Here is an 18,643-nt window from a genome sequence, read left to right on the forward strand (position 1 = left end):
TGGAGAGGATCCATTGTTATTGTTGATGCTCACACATGTGTAAACTGTGAAATGATGACAAAGTAAGAGTGATTGCTGAAGCTTTTATTTTATATCAAAGTGTCTGTTGTGTATTGAACTCTTCTATGTGCAGACTTCAGTGTTGCAACTATGATTTTTCTGTTATTTTATTTACTTTTTAAAACTTAAACCAATCATTGTTACATGTTTCTGATTTACTGTTTCAGCTATTTATTCGGGTACTCATAAAGACAAATTCAGTAGTTAATCTGAATGTGTTTTGTGGAAACATCCTGAAAATATATAAATAAATAAATAAATAAATGTAATGAGCTGTTTGATTTGCGTGTGTGAATAGAAATTTTCATAAAAACTACCAAACACTTTTGTTGACAATAAGAAACCTTGAACAATGCAAATATTTACACTCAAATCTTTGTGTTTGTTCAGGCTTGAAAATTTACATGTCCATTTGCCTCCACAATACTGTGGTTGACAAAATGCACAATAATCCTGTCAAAACATGGGGTTTGGGTCCTGTACGCAGGTGAGGATCAGGCAAATTGTATGTTAGTACAACCGGTGTGTTTAACAAAATGAGCCTCAAATATCAACCAAAATGCAAATTCAGCTACACCTGCAAAAACCTTTCTTCTGACGGACATTTTAACTAAACAGGAAAAACATGAGGATATCTTATAACATTAATTAAAGAAGTATTTTCCTTATTAGTTCCCAGGTAAACCTTGCCACTGAGCCAGCATGGACAACAGATGTTCTTCACAGCAGATCTTTTTGACTTTGCCACAGTAGAAAAATTGCAGGTGAAATAAATTTAAATTCTGTACTTTTCCTACTATGACAAAAAATCTGCTGTGAAAAAGACTTTTTGTCCAGGAATTCTGAAGTTGCATTTGATTATACCACTGCTATCTAGCTTGGATTGATCAAAAGGGCCTACTGGTTGTTAGTGGACCCCCTCGCCTTCACCTGCAAAATGTCATTTGAAGGGACATGAATCAACCAAGGAGAGACTCAAAATAACCTCAAAGAGACGTAAAACAACAATAAAGAGTTCCTCAAGTCAAAATGAGATAAAGGTCATTAAAGTTACTATAAAAGTAACCATCAATGTTGTTTGCCCACAATACTTTTTATTTGTATATAAAGTGTTTTTGCAAGACAAACTCATAATCAACAGATGGAAAAAAATGTCCTTTTTATGAATTATTTAAGCAGGTCACATGGGCATTAAAATAGATTTTACATAGGAGACCTTTTTGTCAAATATTTGCCCTGAAGAAGGTCTAAAAAGTCAAACTTTTTGAATAAATCCTTGCATTAATGTTCAGAGTCTGTCTTTCTCAAGATTGTATGTTTTTGGTCTTCTTAAATCGACACATTGTGTTATGGGTGATCTTCTCAAAAATATAACAAGAGAGACCTGGCAAACAAAATAAAACAGCATCATGTTCTTATCCAGATGAACTACACATAGGAATATTTTATTTCTTCATTAACCAAGAGTGCTATTTTGATCATCTTTTAAAACTGACTATTATAAGGCGAGAGTTTCTGCTCAGCATACATTTTCAAACCACTTTAATAAACTGAAACAGCAGCTTTATGATTGATAGAGTCACAAACTGTCTCTTTGCTCTGGTTACATTTGTATGTCACTTGTCAAAGATTGATGGAAAAACACCGGTTTCCCTTCATGGCTTATTACGCTTATGCAATTCATTGGATTGCATGGAGTCTCTACAGTCACACAAACAAATCTGACATGCAAACACAAGTCACCCAACCAACAATTCCCGGAAGGATGCAAATCTGATCCTCTCATCCCTTCCTCTATCAGTCCACACGTTCATAACCAGGCCTCGAGCCGTTCTGCAGACCACACTGAGCTTCCACAGCTGCAGAGTGCATGTGAAGTGAAGGATGGATCTGTCTGTGTTTCTCTCCTTAGGCTGCCTGATGCTGCAGTTCGCTGATGGGGCACTAGATTACATCTCTCAGGGGCAGGGGATGCGGCTACAGGGTGACTTCAACATCGCTGGACTCTTTCCTCTCCATTACACAGACAGACCAAGTGGAGGTTTGCCTGCTTTGGGTCCATGCAATGTGTGAGTTTCACTGATTAACCAGACAGTATATTCCATCGCCGCTGATCAAATGTATAGTGGTCTGGCTATAATATCAACCAAAATATTGTCATTTTTCTTTAAATTTAAAATTGAGTTTTACTTAATATTTCTTAATTCATTTCCCTTTTCTAGAGGTTCACATAACAAACACGGATATCACCTTTTACAAGCCATGAGATTTGCTGTGGAAGAAATCAACAACAGCAGCAGACCACAGCCTCTTTTACCAGGGGTGAAGCTGGGCTACCAGCTGTACGACATCTGCTCAGTACCAGCCAGCGTCCTGGCCACACTGGACCTGCTGAAGCAGCAGCATTGGAGCCCTTCTACATCTGACACAGAGGGAGACACAAACTGCAACAGTCAAAAGGCAGTGGCTGTGATTGGACCAGACAGCAGCAGCAAATCTTTTACCCCGGCTGCTTTACTAGGGGCCTATCTTGTACCACAAGTAAGTCCTCAACCGAAATCTTTGAATTATTACATCTTCAAGAGAGGTGTGGACTTGAGTCACATGACTTGGACTCGAGTCAGACTTGAGTCACAAATTTGTTAGGTTTAGACTTGACAAAATCAAGAAAAACTTTACAGCTTGGCTTGGACTTAACAACGGTGGTTTATGACTTGACATGGACTTGAGGTTTTTTATTTGAAAATATTTGATACCTTCAAGTATTTTTTTATTTGAAAATACTTGATACCTTCATTCAAAGTGCAAAAAATAAAAGGGACTTTAATTGATTAAAAGTTATCTTAAAAGTGTGCCATGAATCAATTCTTTTCCTGAATCAACGAACATTAACGTTATTTATTCTCAGCAAGTCGACATTCAATTCCCACTTTACTCAAACCTATTCATTGCTGGAGAGAACCATGAAGAACCAACGTTGGTTACTGAGCAGCATTTGCAAAAAATTGTACCAAAAGAAATGTTGTTGTAATTGTGCTATGTAAAACTTGTGGATCGAAAATTCCAAATGGAGTCACAAAAACGTCAAAAGTTTTTGACTTGGGACTCAACTTCATATTGGTCAGTCTAGACTTGAGACTTACTTGTGACTTGCAAGGCAATGACTTGGTCCCACCTCTAAATGACATCCATACAATGCAAAGTTATTCCTCACATGCTCTTGCTTCATTTTAGATATCTTATGAAGCATCAAATGAAATGCTGAGCAACAAGTTCCTGTATCCAGCCTTTCTCCGCACAATTCCCAGTGACAAGAACCAGGTGGAAGCTATGATCCAGCTTCTGGTTCGGTTCAACTGGACCTGGATCGCTCTCTTAGGCAGTGACAATGCCTACGGCCTGGAGGGCATGAAGAGCCTGTCCCAGCAAGCCCCACAGCATGGCATCTGCATCGCCTACCAAGGCGTCATTCCCTCTCACAGCAGTGACACAATCCAGACCATGAGGAACATGGTGGGAAGCATATTGAGGACCAAAGTCAACACCATTGTGGTCTTCTCCAGCAAGTCAAAACTCAGTGGCTTCTTCCCGTATGTCGTTGAGCGGAACGTGACAGGTAAGGTGTGGATTGGGACAGAGGACTGGTCAGTGGCTTCTCTCATATCAAGCATACCAAGGATTCACACCATCGGCACTGTGATCGGCATATCCATCAAGAACGCAGTCCTATCTGGTTTTGAGGAGTTTGAGAGAAAAGTAGTTGAGGCTTCAATGCAACACAATGACACGCAGGACATTATTAATGCTACCATGAGCTCAGGTAATGACTGTCTACAGAGCACAGACCTGTACAGCCTCGCCAAGAATGAGTTTTCTCTGGAGAAATATGACATCACCTCCTCCTTCAATGTGTATAAGGCTGTGTATGCCGTGGCTCATGCTCTGCACAAAGCACTTGGTTGTGATTCTGGACAGTGCCGAAAAGGGAGGGTGTATCCATGGGAGGTGAGCAGATATAAATGTGTGTTTTTGCAAAGAAGAAAACCATTTTGTTTATTAGGCACTGATGTTACATCCTTCCTCTCCTCTTCAGCTGCTCTCGTTGCTTAAGAAGGTACGATTCTCTCTGGCCAACACCTCCGTGTACTTCGATGTGAATGGTGACCCTCCCACAGGATATGACATCGTTTCCTGGGTTTGGAGGGGGACTGAGTGGTCACTCAGAACGGTGGGCTCCTTCAGCCCAGATCCCATCACGCTCACAGTTGATGCTGATCATATTGAGTGGCACAACACGGGAGATTCAATAAAGGTATGGCCTATTGGAGTATCTTTGGGTCAAGTTTTTTTGTCTGCAGCTTCAAGGGACAGTTCAGTCCCAAATACCAAATACACACTTTTCTTCTTAACTGGTGTGCTATTCATAAATCTAGATTATTTTGATGTGAGCTATCAAGTGTTGAGATATCGGCCGCAGAAATGTCTGCCTTCTCTCCAATACAATAGAATAGATGACACTTAACTTGTGGTGCTCAAAGCATTTAATTTTTTTTTTAAACATTTGCAAAACTCAACAGCAATGTCTCTTTCCAGAAATCATGACCTGTTTACTCAAGATAATCCACTCTGTCTATTGTGTCTAGGTGCCGCAGTCCATCTGCTCTCCACCTTGTCCGAAAGGCCACAGGAAGCTGCTGACAGGGCAACACGCGTGCTGCTTTGACTGCATAGCCTGCCCCGCTGCAACATTTCTCAATATAAGTGGTAACATAAAGATTCACAGAAACATTGAAGCACCAGAAAAACATTCAAAGAAAAAAAAAAAGATTGAGAAATGTTACCTAGATGAGATATTTGCCCCACAGGTCTGACTGAAAAAATGCCAAATTAATTTGTACAGATTAAAATTTTTATAACCTCACCAGTCAGCTCGTGACCAAGATGAGAGACTGGACAAGCCATGTCTCAGTAGAGCAGTTGTACACACAGATCCGTTCAACTTCTTTCTGTGGACATGTTGCTACAGTATTTATATGCACAAAATACAGTGTAATGTGTTGTAATTAACTGGTATTGCTTTTGGGCACAGCTCATTGTAAGGTTATGGAAACACATGATTAGGTAATAATGCACAAACTAAAACATAGTTATGAATAATATATTGAATTTCTGCCAATAGACCCCCCCAAATCTTACACAGGACCTTTAATTGTTGTGAATGTCAGCTTCGTGAATGAATGTGATGGAGGTTGTTGTGAAAGTGTGAAAGAAAATAAAACAGAATAGAGAGATATCCAAAAGAGATTGAGAATAGGACAGAGAGCATAAAAGATTGTAGCAGACAGATGTCCAACTCAACCTCCAATCAGGGCAAATATCACAAATTGACCATCACTTCAACACATCAGTATTTCTCAGCTGTTGTGTGTGAGATTCACCAGCAGGTGGCGCTGAGCACTCATTCTATGTCCTTACAAACCACCTTTCAGAAAAGGGGCACTGTGCAAAACACAGTATGTCACACATGCTTAAAAAATGCTTTCTGCTCTTGAGTCTGGACCATAACTTTTTTTTGATGCCTCACCAATGTTAAATTAAACCCAGCCCAGCTTTTACAGCTATTCTGTCTCTTTTTCTCAGAGTCCACTACATGCGAGCAGTGTCTGCCAGAGGAGTGGGCCCCTCCAAGCAGCGAGGAGTGTCAAAACAGGACCGTCCTGCTGCTCGCCTGGGACGCCCCCCTCTCCATCGCCCTGCTCTTCTTTCTTGCCACCTGTCTTCTCATGACCTCCAGCTCTGCAGTAATCCTCCTGCTCAACCTGAACACGCCCGTGGCCAAGTCTGCCGGAGGCCGCACCTGCCTCCTGATGTTGGCAGCCCTGACTGCTGCTGCCATGAGCTCTTTGTGCCATTTTGGCCAGCCGTCTCCTCTGGCCTGCATCCTCAAGCAGCCTCTTTTCATCTTCAGCTTCACTGTGTGCCTGGCCTGCATCACTGTGCGCTCCCTCCAGGTCGTCTGCATTTTTAAATTTGCATCCAAGCTGCCGCCGGCATATGACAAGTGGGCCAAAAAAAAAGGACCAGAGATTACCATTTTCCTGGTGTCCGTCACTGTCTTGATCATTTCTGTGATCCGTGTGGTCGTCAATACTCCCCAGCCGTCCCAGGATCTTCACTTCTACCCGGACAGCATTGTGCTGGAGTGTAGCAACATGCTTTCACCTGGTGCAGGTATTGAGCTAGCTTTTGTGTCACTGCTCAGCGTCCTCTGCTTCTCTTTCAGCTACATGGGAAAAGACCTGCCAGCAAACTACAACGAGGCCAAGTGTGTGACCTTCAGCCTCATGGTGTACATGATCTCCTGGATGACCTTCTTCACCGTCTACCTCATCAGCAGAGGCCCGATCACCATGGCTGCACACGTGTTCGCCACCCTCTTCAGCGTCCTGGCCTTCTTCGGGGGCTACTTCCTGCCCAAAGTATATATTATTGTCCTGAAACCGCAAATGAACACCACTGCCCATTTTCAGAACTGTATTCAAATGTATACCATGAGCCAACAATGAAGCTTGAAATTATTTCAGTTAATGAAAAATATTTTAATTGTATAGTGGTAAAATAATGGGAACATGAACGTCTCTTGTAAATGTATTTAACAACTGAGCTTAAAATGTTAGTACAACATAATTTATTTAGATTTTTCTCAGAAGAGGGAAAGAAAGTAACTAAATATACTTTGACTTTTCTTGGGTCATTTTTCAACTATGGTCCATTTTGGTCTAGAAACTTTTAGACAGTGAAACACATATTTAGAGAACTTTAATAATACAATATTTTCAGTAAAATAATGGAGGCAGTGATGCAGGGATGATGTTTATTTGTAGGCCAATATGGAAGTTAACACCACACTGGTTTCCTCAACAAAAACCCTATGGGATTTTTCCACTGGATCTTAGATTATTGCAGAAAAAAAGCTCTGTGGTGAAGATGAACACTACTTTTATGATTTTTGATGCATAAATGCAATCACCAGAAGAAAACAGCTAACATTTGGCTATAAACAAATTACACTATGCATGACTTCAATCTCACCACTACAACAAGGCTGTAAAGGCTGTTTGTCCTGTCTCATTTAACCATTTGTTAGCAACTACCTTCTTTAGGAAAAGCAAAGGCTTTCAGTTTTAGGAGAGGGCTATTTACTGACGTATTCTGTGTCATAGAACTAAATGTGTTCCCTCCATGGTGCTAACTGTCCTCTAGCTGTGTGTTCTGTGTACTGAAGACATTTTGACATGTCACAGTTGCACAGGTTTAAGTAATGAAATTAATGACGGCTGAATCCCATTTAGCTGCTTTGATTTCAGGGTCCTGGTAATGGGTATGCTAGCTCTCTGTCACTCTCACTGGGTCACGTAAATGGAACAGAGGAAGTCTCAGTTGTTCCCAGAATAGCTGAATAGTTGAAAATGAAAATAAATGGTCAAAAACATCCTCAGTATCTACAAAATCAAATCTCAATCAACAAGTCGGTGTGTTGGAGAAAGGACAGTAATTGTTTTTTAAAGTTTTTACATTTAATGAAGTGACCTGTAAAGCCTTTTTATTTCATAAATGTTGGGTTGAGTCTGGAAAAAAAGTAATATGATCATATTTCTAGGGATCTGACAACAAGTGGCAGCTGGTCACAGAAAGGAAAGTTTTAGTAGTGCAGCATGACGCAACATCTCATTGCATATCAAATAAAAGCACAATTGGTCTTTCTTGTGCTTGTGTGCATGTGCAACCACACACATACACAACAGACATGCATGCCACATACACACACTCACAGTGCTGCTGTTGGCTGTTGTTTGAGAGGAGAGATGAAAAGGCCTTTTGTGGCTGGGAGGTCAGCGCTATTGACCAGTAGATGTGTGAGTAGAGTCCGAGCTTGGTTTTCCCACAGTCTCTCTGTCCACTCACGGCTTAATACCCTCAGTCAACAATAGAAGTGTGCCATGGGTGAACAAGCAGGAGTTTTATTGTCAGCACACCAAGGGCCAGAGCAACGTGCTGTGGGGAAGCTTTCTGATACACTGCATTTAGGAAAATAAATACATTCATCATAACACAATGTTTAAAATAAAGAACCATATTTCAGGCTTTTTGATCAGTCTGTCTGACAGATACAGTGGTCAGAATTTTTATTGAAAGTCCACATGGGGCACCTGAAATGTCCTCCCATGCAAACCAAAAATTGTGCACATTAACTCTTTTCAAATCCGTTGCAAAAATGTCACCATACATCCTCTAATGTCCCTGTTACAAATACAATTTAATTCAAATTGAGACAAATTTGCATGAACTTACTAGGATGTGAGCACCTCAATGATAAAAGTAATAGGACTAAAATAAACAGCAAATGCCACACCATTCCACCTGCAGATTTAATGCCATCTGGACTGTGATATATTGAAATAAATGCTTTACAACATGTTAGCCCTTTATCTTCACAGGGGAAGTCAACAATCTGCAGTTGTTTTGACTCTTCTTCTTTCTTGCTTCAAATTCAACAGATCACAGTCCAATGCTATTAAATCTTCAGTGTGGGATTTGTGGTTTACTTCAGTAATATTGCATTTATCATTAAAGTCCTCACATCATAATGCAAATTTATCTCATTTGGAAAGAATGTCTGTTTCAGTGGGGACATTATAAAACATATAATGAAGTTTGTGTTAAGCATTTGAATTGACAACGTGCAAAAAGTTCCACAAGCAGTAAAATTAATGATGACATGCGTACTCGCAATACCCTTTCCCTGCATGCTATCAGTGCATACATTCTGTTTTATTATTCCTTGGGATCACATAAGGAAATACTCTCTGTGTTCCCCTGTGTACCTGGAGTTTGAGATAAGCAATGGCCCCCTCATTACAGACTGACAGCACATCATCCTTAGTCTGATTTATATCTTGGGAATGGTTTTATCTCTACTGGTCAGCCTGTGATTGCTTCACCACAGAGTTATTGATGTGTGTCCCATTATTACAAACCCCAGCCCGGCCTGAGTCACATGGCTTTGTTATGCTAACACAGGATGAAAAAAATGATGAGTGGCTCCTCCAGAGAGGTCAGAGCTTACAGTGTCATCCTGAAGAAGCTGCAGCTTCACAGACATAGCTCCCTGCTCCACCAACTACTCCACTATTCACCACATCAGGATCTCTGAAAAAGACAACATCAAAGTGAGTATTGAAAAGGGTTGTCAAGGTTTTGCATCAACTACTGAAATTCAAATCACAAGTGTACCATCCTGTCTCCTCTACCCCAGTTGAGAAAACCTATTGTGGAGAAAATGCAAAGAGATCGTATTAACATCTGCAATGAGTAACTCAAAATCATTCTGCAGAAGGAGTTCCACAAGCAGGAGCCCAACTCCAAGCTGGAGTAAATCTGCTCCATCCATAGACACGCTGACTATGCCTGCTCACTCATGGTGTGACTGGGTGTTTTTGGTGTTTTATCATATTGATGTGAGATATTCTATGCTCTGAATCAGATCATTCACCGTGCATGTGCTCAGTGAAATGATATCAGTGTCCTCATGTCTCACAGTGAGGTCACTATCAGTGTTTTGTTCCTTTATGTCACCGTCATCTTGTTCTGAAGATTAAAATTCATGTCAGATCATATCTGAAACTAGAGTGGTTTTTGGAATATGCTTGCTGTGTCTTATAAGAGGATATTTGAGTATTTGGGGGTCATTATTTGTAAGTGGTGTATTATATTGTGAGGCACTGTAATTTAAGTAGATACAATGTATTGGAAAACTGACACATGAAACAGATGCTAGAAATTGTTGAAATACTAGAAATTTGAATTTCAAGAAAACATTTTAATATCTTTAAATTTTGTGTAGATGTATTTGTGAATAAAGTATGGTATTCAAATAAATATGCCTTGGTATTTAAAATGTGTGTGTGTGTTTGTGTATGTGTGTGTGTGTGCGCGCGCGCGCGAGCATGTGTTCCAACGGATACTTTTGTTATTTTTTAGCAAAAAATACACAAACAAAACGCAGTTTTAAAATAAATGCTGTCATGATTCCTAATATTTAAAGCTTAAATCAAAAGGAAATGTCTGTGTTTTAGTATTTTAACTCTAAACATTATGTACGTTCAAAGACTTACTGAAAATTGTTGATTCCTGGACCAAATGTTATGTACGTACATACAGACAAGCTAGGAAAAGTTTTTAACATAGGTTCATTACGAAAATTTAACATATCCTTCATTTAGAAAGAAAAGTTATCATCATGATGAGACATCTCTGTGAATTCTTGAGAAACAATTTAGACATTTACATTAAGGTTCATTTAAAAATGAAGTCTGGACTCAGCATTTTTTAATGATTGTATCTTTTTATTGTTAATTGTCATACAAATGTTACTGATGAGTTTTAAGAGCCTAAATGCGAAAGCAAAACAGCAATTTCAACAAAAATGTTACATCAACTCGCACACAAACACACACACATACACACACACACACACACAAACACAAACACATCACCATCATCATCATGGTCATACATACAATTTGGCATAGATCATTAAGACAGAAGAGAAATATTCTCAACAGTAGCTGTCAGTATAACACAGTATGGCAGATACTGTTACATCAAGCAGTCCAAAGATAAACTCCACTGGAGTAAACAGTCGTTTTACAAGATTTTACAAAAACATCACCACTCAAAATCAACCTCCAGCTTTAAACACACAGAAAAAAGCAAACATCAAATGTGAATCAAAGTCAAAGCAGGACAATCTTCAAATAAGTGAGAGCCTTCGCTTTTACTACTTGTCCATCAATGTGATGAGACAATAAGGAAACCCATCATGAATGAGCAGGCTGGAAATATATTTCCTACATAGTGAGGAGGAGTCCCCTCAGGTGTCACAGCGTCTGTCAGAGTCTCTACCAAGGCCTCCACACGGGGCCTCTGCTGCTGCTGTCCTGCAGCGAGGTGGGCCTGAGGATGGAGCAGATTGGAGAGGAGCTGCTGGCTCTTTGGGTCTGACAGAGCTGCTGCTCCTGCTGCTGGAGGCCCTGCAGAGGAGTGACAGAGGCCTCTGTGTTGGATGCTGCAGCAGACAGGAAGTGCACAGAGTCCCTCCAGCAGTGAGAGTAGCCTTGGTTGTAGTCGCTCTGACAGAGGCCTGGCTGCAGCTGCTGCCTCAGGAAGCTCACAGTCATCTCCAGGATGTCGGCTTTCTCCAGCTTGGAGTTGGGCTCCTGCTTGTGGAACTCCTTCTCCAGAATGATCTTGAGCTGCTCGATGCAGCTGTTGATGCGATCTCTACGCATTTTCTCCACAATAGGTTTTCTCAACTGAGGAAGAAGGAGACAGGACGTTAAGCTCAAATCAGCAATTATCAATCAAATATTTGTACTGTAGTTGATGCAAAACTCTGAGAAACTGTTTTCAGTACTTACTTTGATGTTGTCTTTCTCAGAGATCCTGATGTGGTGAAGAGAGGAGTAGTTGGTGGAGCAGGGAGCCATGTCTGTGCAGGTAAACTGAGCAGCTTCTTGGACTGCAGTGGTAGCTCTGATGTCCCTGGAGGGGCTGCTCCTCATTTTATACCCCGTGATTAGCATAACAAAGCCATGTGGCTGAGGCAGGGCTGGGGTTCCCACACTCTGACCAGTGGGACTCCCAGCACAACAATGGAAGACATGTCAATAACTCAGAGAGCATTTATCTGTGTGAGGCATGTTTCCCAAGATAAGCAACAGGTAATTAACATGTTATCCAGCGGTCATCGGAGAACTTATCACAGACTGAAGGTCCAAATTAAATTAAATAAGGGGAAGTGATGCACGTGAGAGTGAGCATCTTCAAAGGGTGGCAACTGTCATTAAGCAGCAAATGCTTCACTGCAATAAAACAATATAAACTGAAGGCTTTCATTTTGTCTTTAAAGAAAGCCTCCCTTCCTTAAGAAAGCAGTTGGGTAGCAGACTGAAGCATCTGGACACATGAAAATGTTTTCAGAGGAATGAGTGACTTTTATTGGTCACAGGCTCACAGCAGTTGCAGGCTAAATTATGTTTAATATGAGGAAAATAATCAGAAAGAGAAAGGACGGGGCAGGTAGGGAGTGACATCATTTCCCACTTGTTGCTTCTTAACGTGACAGTTTGCCTTCTTTTCTCCTCTTACAATAATAATATGTGAAAAATACTGTGATAACCTGGGGAGAGATATGCTGAAAAAAGGCTGTTAGCTCGCATCTCATGTGTCAAAGCAAGTGGCACACGTTGTCTGCCCGCAGGTGGAAGACTGTGCGCAGTGTAGAGGCGCAGTGAAGGACAAGAAATGAGCACAGCATGACTTTTTGATTCAGTTTGTTGTAGCCTTCATTAAAACAGACAGGGACAGGGGAGCATTTTAACCATGTTTCATCTGGCTTTATGCAGAAATACAAAATGGCTTTTAAGGTGCAAAACTGACTCAGTTTTTTCATACTCAGAAAGCAAGAAAGTCATGTGATATCATACGTGTAATTCATATCTAACAAATAAGGTTCTACGTGAGGAGAATTGACAGGTATTGCACTAAAAAATAGAATTTTTAACCAACTTTAAGTAATTAAAATCACATCACTAAATCACATTTACATTGCTGTTGATTTTAGTCACTGAGTTCTGCTGAAACCCTCTTATCATAAGCTCTTGTCTATCATGCCCCCGGGGTCTGCAGACCCCGTTGTAAATGAACTGAGTCAAATTAGTGTCAAGTTAATGGCATTATGAGCGGGCTGGCAGCGTGCCTCTGAGGGCCTCCATCACTGGCTGGCCCCAGATGTGAAGCCAGCCTTGTGGGTGCAGTGTGAGTAGTCCCGTCTTCCCAGTTTCCCACCAGTCCCCAACATCAGGGTAAATGAGCTACAAAAGCCATGCCGCTCCTCAGTGCTCCGCCGGGAATGTTAATTGATCTTTTGTTGCAGGACAAACAGAAACTCTGTGTCTCGGTCCATCTGGGAAAAATCAAGTCAACTGGCTTCACTGCCTGGCACAGAGAGCTCTGTCTGCCTTTAGTCTGTGTTGACTCTTTTAATTTAAGGCTTCAGACACCCATCTACAATGCTGAAAGAAGTACTCAAAGTTTTTATGAGGTCAAAACAGAAATCCACTCAAATACTAGAAACCTGAAATTACAGCTGTGAAATAGATGACAGGGAAGGTATTTCAAAGTGCTTTCAAAGTGTGTACACATATCTGTACACAAAGCTGACAAGTTGATTTTACTTTTTAAAAAATCCAGAAAGCAAATTAATGTGAAAAAGTTAAGCAGCTACAACTATTCATCTTAATTTATGTTTACTTTATGTCCAATTGCTAACCTTACTTAAAATGAATTTATATTTACTTAATTTGTTGATGCAACTTTAAAATGACAATCTAAATTATCTTGTTCCAGTGTTAGCACATGCAGTAAACTGGAGTAAAGTTTACTGCAATAGCTAAGAGTGGACAAGTGAATTTGTGTGTGTGTGTGTGTGTGTGTGTGTATCCTGCTGGTTGCAAACTAGTCAGACATTTTTGTATTTCTTATACATGCTAACAAAACAGAACTCACCGATCTCCTAAATCTATCATTGCAAAATCCTCTTTGTCATGATCAAGTTAAGTCAGACTAACTTGGTTTACTAAAGTTGCCAACACTTAGAGAGAACAAGGTAATTTTACTTGTCATTTTTATTTGCAACAACTTACATCTTACGTTAACGGAACAATTAGAATATAAAGTAATCACACATTGCAATTACCAGTTATATTTTCCTTTCTTTTTTCAAGGCAATCGGCTTCCAAGATTATTTTAAGTAAGACCAACGTGTCAGATTTTACGGTGTGAAAGGCAATGAGAATAAAAAATAAATAAATAAATAACAAGTAATACAATCACACCTTGCAATCACACAGTACAACAGCACTTAAATAAATGTAGATTGTCACTCTCCTCCTGTACGTTTCTGAGCAGGTTTGTGACCTGTTGATATTTTTGGTGTCACATTTCAGACTTTAAAATTCTAGCGCTTGTTTTCTTTTTTGATCTTCATTTGTATATTCAGGTCCGTAAACATCTTTCTCCCCCTTAATATATCTCTGTAGCACAAAATTTGCCAATCTGTCAAGTCATGTCCATGTTTGGCTTTATTATCTGTCCTCTCCATTGATTTCATTGTCAACATGTTTGTGTGAATTTGTGCCTCCTCTGAAAGTTAGTGTGCACTACATGGCTGCTGGGGGTCTTTGTCTACAAGTGTGTGTGAAGACGAGTTCCCCTCCCACCAGCAGCCTGAGAGCTCTGAATTCCTGCCATAAAGTCTCGGCCATCGCTCAGACCTGCGGCGGCACAGAGCGGCTTCCCGTCAGCCATCTCTCTGTGAGTGTGATATCTCCCGTTTCCCACACTCTGTGCCTATTCACTGGCCCTGAGACGGGAACAATAGAAGTGTGTCTTGTTACACATCACATTAGCTACGGTGTTTGATCTCCTGTTGAAGGGGGAGGGGAGGCGGCCTCAGCCAGACCATCTGGCCTGGCCAACTAGACCCTGAGAAAGTCCCAGGCATGCCACATTCTCCACAACTTCTGCAACACAAAAAGTTGTGAAAGACTTTTGTGGACACTTGAGACATAATTCAAGCACTAGACAGCATACCACAAGCACCACAACAGAAGTGGGGCAAAAGACATGAGGGGTGCCTCCACACCCCCGCTTTTTTTTTGGACACCTGTGCACCAGTGAGGTCAGATAAGATGAAATGTTAATGATCCCATCATGTTAATGATGGGAAAAGTAAGATACCAGTAAGAAACTTTCACTAGTAGCTTAAAGTATTTTGGAAATACAGATGTTTTAAACTCATTAGTAAGGAGTTAAGATATAATTCACTAAAAATTACTAATCTGTGTATCTGTGTAAACAAATCAGTGTATATCAAGTCACATGTTTACTCCATTAACTATAGTTATACTACTATGTTAAATGCAGTTTGATGTGTAGCACCTTTGTTCAGCTGCTAATATTAAACCTCAGAATCTGTACAGATATTATGTTGCCTTTGGTTTGGCACCAAAGTAAATACAGTTTTGTTCTACTTCACACAAGTTTACTGAAGAATTTGAGCTTTCTTTTATTCTTTTTTGTTTTTATTCCTACATTTTAATTTTTTTTACAAAAAGAGGAATGCCAATAACAGACATTTAAGTACACATAAAAGAAATTACAAAAAAAAAAAAAGGAGGGGGGGGGGGGGGGGGGGGGGGGGGGGGGGGGGTGGGGGGTTGGAATAAAATAAACAAAAACAGCAAAAAACAAAGAAGAACCCAAGCACTCCCAACATACACACACCTAGGGTGCAATGGAGTTTTTTTCCTGGTACAATAACTGTCACAGAAAATATTGCAGTTTCACAGTATCATGATGTTAAAGAATGATTATTATAATTAGTCACAATGACCTAAAATGACTGAAAACAAAAGTTCTTTTTTTTTACTATAACCTGCTATCTCCAATCCTTGAAATTATTCTTCAAAGCAAAGTGTGTACAATGTTAAATAATGGCCACACTTAAGTATGGGGCATTACTGGTGACAAAGCAAACGTGCAGTTAGAGTAATCACAGCAGCACATTTTAAGCATTATCCCAGATGATTGCTGCAGGATTCAAACCTCGATTATTCTGTTGTTCCTCTGGTCAAAGCACAATAGTGAAGCTGCTGTTGGCTGAATGCTCATTAACTCTCTGGTGTGACTGGAATTAACTGTGTGGTCCTTTATGGGGTTATTCCCAAAACCTTGACCAGAACACAAACTCTACCTGCTCTGCTACAAATATAGGAATTCAGTAATTATTTATTTTTAAAGACTTGGTGTATAGGCACTAATGCACAAACTACAGTTTTTATGTTTGACTGTATTTGTACATTTTCACGCAGTAGTGCAGTTTTTGAAGAAAAGTAAAGACACCACTATTATTTATGTTTGCAAAACTTCATGAGAAGTTTTCCATTTATTTTTCAAGTTCAAAAGCAAACTTCTCAAGGAAGCAATTCAACAGATTCTTTTAGTAAAGATATAAAATGCCTTTATAAAAGGTATTCACTTCAAGATGAAAAAACATCTATTATGAACATTACAACTGAACAGTTGACAGGTAAATAGTCCAACAGTAACACTCATCACACATAGGCCAAATAATGGTTACATATAGTCACAATGAGGTATAATCATGATAAGATTTACAGTAAGAGTGGATCCATGGGATCCATTAACGGGATGTCGTTGATTCATCAGCACAAAGATGATGAAATATATCAGTCAGTGATACTTAGTATCAAAGATTGACAGTTAGTTTAAACACATCAATCAAACAGTGTCTCAGACACTTAGTTAGTTTCAACCCAATATGGGTTTTATAACAAGATAACTGTTTGCAAAACAAACAAAAGTTGTGTTTCCTAAATGAGACAATTCACACAATTCACAGAGTAAACACTTCAAAATATAAAGCGTATAGTGAATACACATGGTGTACATTTTCAGAAAAACCTGAATCATTTCAGTCCTTCCAAAGGAATACGTCTCCACACTATTTAACACTCAACAATATTGAATCTTCTGTCAAAGAAAAAGCAAACAGACTTTAATAAGTCTTCAACTTTCTGTCCATGACGTTCACAGACGTAGTTCTCGTTCTCTCTCTGTGTGTGGAGGTGATGCTGCCTCCATCCTACCAGGGCCTCCACAGAGCGCTGCTGGCCTGACTCACACCCTTGCTGGAGCTGAGCTGATGGAGGGGTGAGCCAGGAGGGGAGGGTGTGGAGGGACCGTGGCTGGACGCCTGCAGGCCCTGGAAGTGGCTGAGCAGCCGGCGGTGGGCCTGAGTCTGGACCTCGCAGTGGGACAGGAAGCTGACGGCCTCCTGCACGCAGCGGGAGTAGCCGTCACTGCCTGTCATCAGGCCAGAGGTCAAGCTGGCCTGCTGCTGCTGCTGCTTCTGCTGCTGCCAGCTTCTCAGATAGGACACGGCCATCTCCAAGATGTCCGCCTTCTCCTGCTTAGAGTCGGGCTGCTGCCTGAGGAACTCAGGACCCAGCAGGGATTTCAGCTGCTCGATGCTGGTGTTGATGCGGTCTCTGCGCAATTTCTCCACCATTGGTTTTCTCAGCTGAAGAAAAGAAAGAAAATCGTTTAGAATACAAAATCAAACATTTTTTGATATCATAGAAACACGAATCAACAAGTGAGTTATGTGACTTTGTAGAGATCATTTTTACCTTGTGTGCAGGAGTCAGGTGTTCCTTGGGATAACTTGCTTGTCCAAAAACAGTGGGTGCCATAGCTGTAGTAGTCAGAGCGTTCCTGCTCGGTTTGAAGAGCCAGTTGAGTCTGAGCTGCCTTCTCCTCTGCCTCTGCCCTGTATTTATACACCCAAATCTCCATATGAATGTGTGGGTCTTGGGCTTGTTGGAGTTTCTCACAGTCCCCCGGCCAATGAGAGCGCTGGGAAGGGCTTTGAGGAACGCAGGGCTGCCACATGCTCAATGAAGTGTTTATAGCCGTGGGGACAATGAGTGTGTCTCCGGGGAGCAGGTGGAGGAATACACTGTGAGAGAAAGAGCCTGGGGTGGAGCGGCGGGGAGGGAGGAGGGGGGGTGTAGCTGGGAGACTGACCCACTGCTTGTGTTGATATGGGAAAGTGGTGACCCCAGAGGGAAGCACGCCGCTGTCTCATGTCATCTCAACCGCCACGTAATTGAGCACAAAGTGCCTCCGCCACCAGGCACACGTGGGTGTTACGGAGGGCCAAGCATGAGAAAAGGCCAACATGCAGCCACTTCCACCAGTTTGACACGGCAGACTTTGCTCATGGAGCTGTGCAACAGTTGAGATGTCTCAGAAATGAATAGAAAAAAAAGAAGCTTCTCTGTGAGTTTGGACTCAAATAAAATGCGGCTGAACAAGAAAAGAGAATGTTTGGACTTTAATCTGTCAGTGAGATTTAAGCCCACACGCAGTTTTAACAGAACAATATTGATTCATTCATGTGAGAAGTGTCTGTATTTTTGTTTTGTCTGTGCTCTTCGAAAATACTTTAGAAGTGGCAAAGTGAATGTCAGATATCATAATTACTCAAACTGTCAAACACAGTTTACAGACCCACTTTCTGGTCTACCTACCATACTGCATTATTACTGACGTTACACATGCTCTCACTCCAAATTAAAATAAACTCAGTCGCGCTTTTGAGGTTCAGTTGGTCCACTTTAATGGGTATCAGGTGAGGTCAGAAAGACATTGGACTCTTACATATGAAAGATGTTAAATTCTGGTTGGATTGAAAATCGTGTTTCAAAATTTTAAAGTTCTAACAGTGTTTAAATTTCACGTTTTGTGGATCTTAAAGGGAAACACCACCCTAACGAAGAATTCTCATATGTTACTTCCATGGCCAAGGGAGGTTCAGTCAATATTTGTGAACATTAGTGACTCTCTCTCAAAGCCAGAAATGAGAGAAGTAAGG

At 40.8% G+C, this 18,643-nt stretch overlaps 3 protein-coding genes across 3 annotated transcripts; 1 reads left to right on the forward strand and 2 right to left on the reverse strand.

Annotated features, from left to right (window-relative positions):
- The first annotated feature begins 1,932 nt into the window (after positions 1-1,932).
- LOC121947532 (taste receptor type 1 member 1) lies at positions 1,933-6,626 on the forward strand. Its single transcript, XM_042492615.1, has 6 exons — positions 1,933-2,129; positions 2,283-2,601; positions 3,295-4,065; positions 4,154-4,372; positions 4,704-4,824; positions 5,701-6,626. The coding sequence occupies exons 1-6, from the start codon at positions 1,945-1,947 to the stop codon at positions 6,624-6,626; spliced, it is 2,541 nt and encodes an 846-aa protein (XP_042348549.1). The 5' UTR covers positions 1,933-1,944.
- A 4,395-nt stretch (positions 6,627-11,021) lies between these two features.
- Positions 11,022-11,609, reverse strand: her12 (hairy-related 12). The gene is made up of 2 exons (XM_042492595.1): positions 11,541-11,609; positions 11,022-11,435 (listed from the first exon to the last, which is right to left on the reverse strand). Exons 1-2 carry the CDS (start codon positions 11,607-11,609, stop codon positions 11,022-11,024), a joined length of 483 nt encoding a protein of 160 aa, XP_042348529.1.
- A 5,225-nt stretch (positions 11,610-16,834) lies between these two features.
- On the reverse strand, positions 16,835-17,562 carry LOC121947424 (transcription factor HES-5-like). Its single transcript, XM_042492480.1, is given in 3 exon segments — positions 16,835-17,287; positions 17,397-17,468; positions 17,470-17,562. Coding segments are annotated over 3 exon segments (603 nt in total). The 3' UTR covers positions 16,835-16,849.
- Between the last annotated feature and the right edge of the window lie 1,081 nt (positions 17,563-18,643).

The sequence above is a fragment of the Plectropomus leopardus genome, chromosome 8, assembly GCF_008729295.1.
Source record: "Plectropomus leopardus isolate mb chromosome 8, YSFRI_Pleo_2.0, whole genome shotgun sequence".
Lineage (NCBI taxonomy): Eukaryota > Metazoa > Chordata > Actinopteri > Perciformes > Serranidae > Plectropomus > Plectropomus leopardus.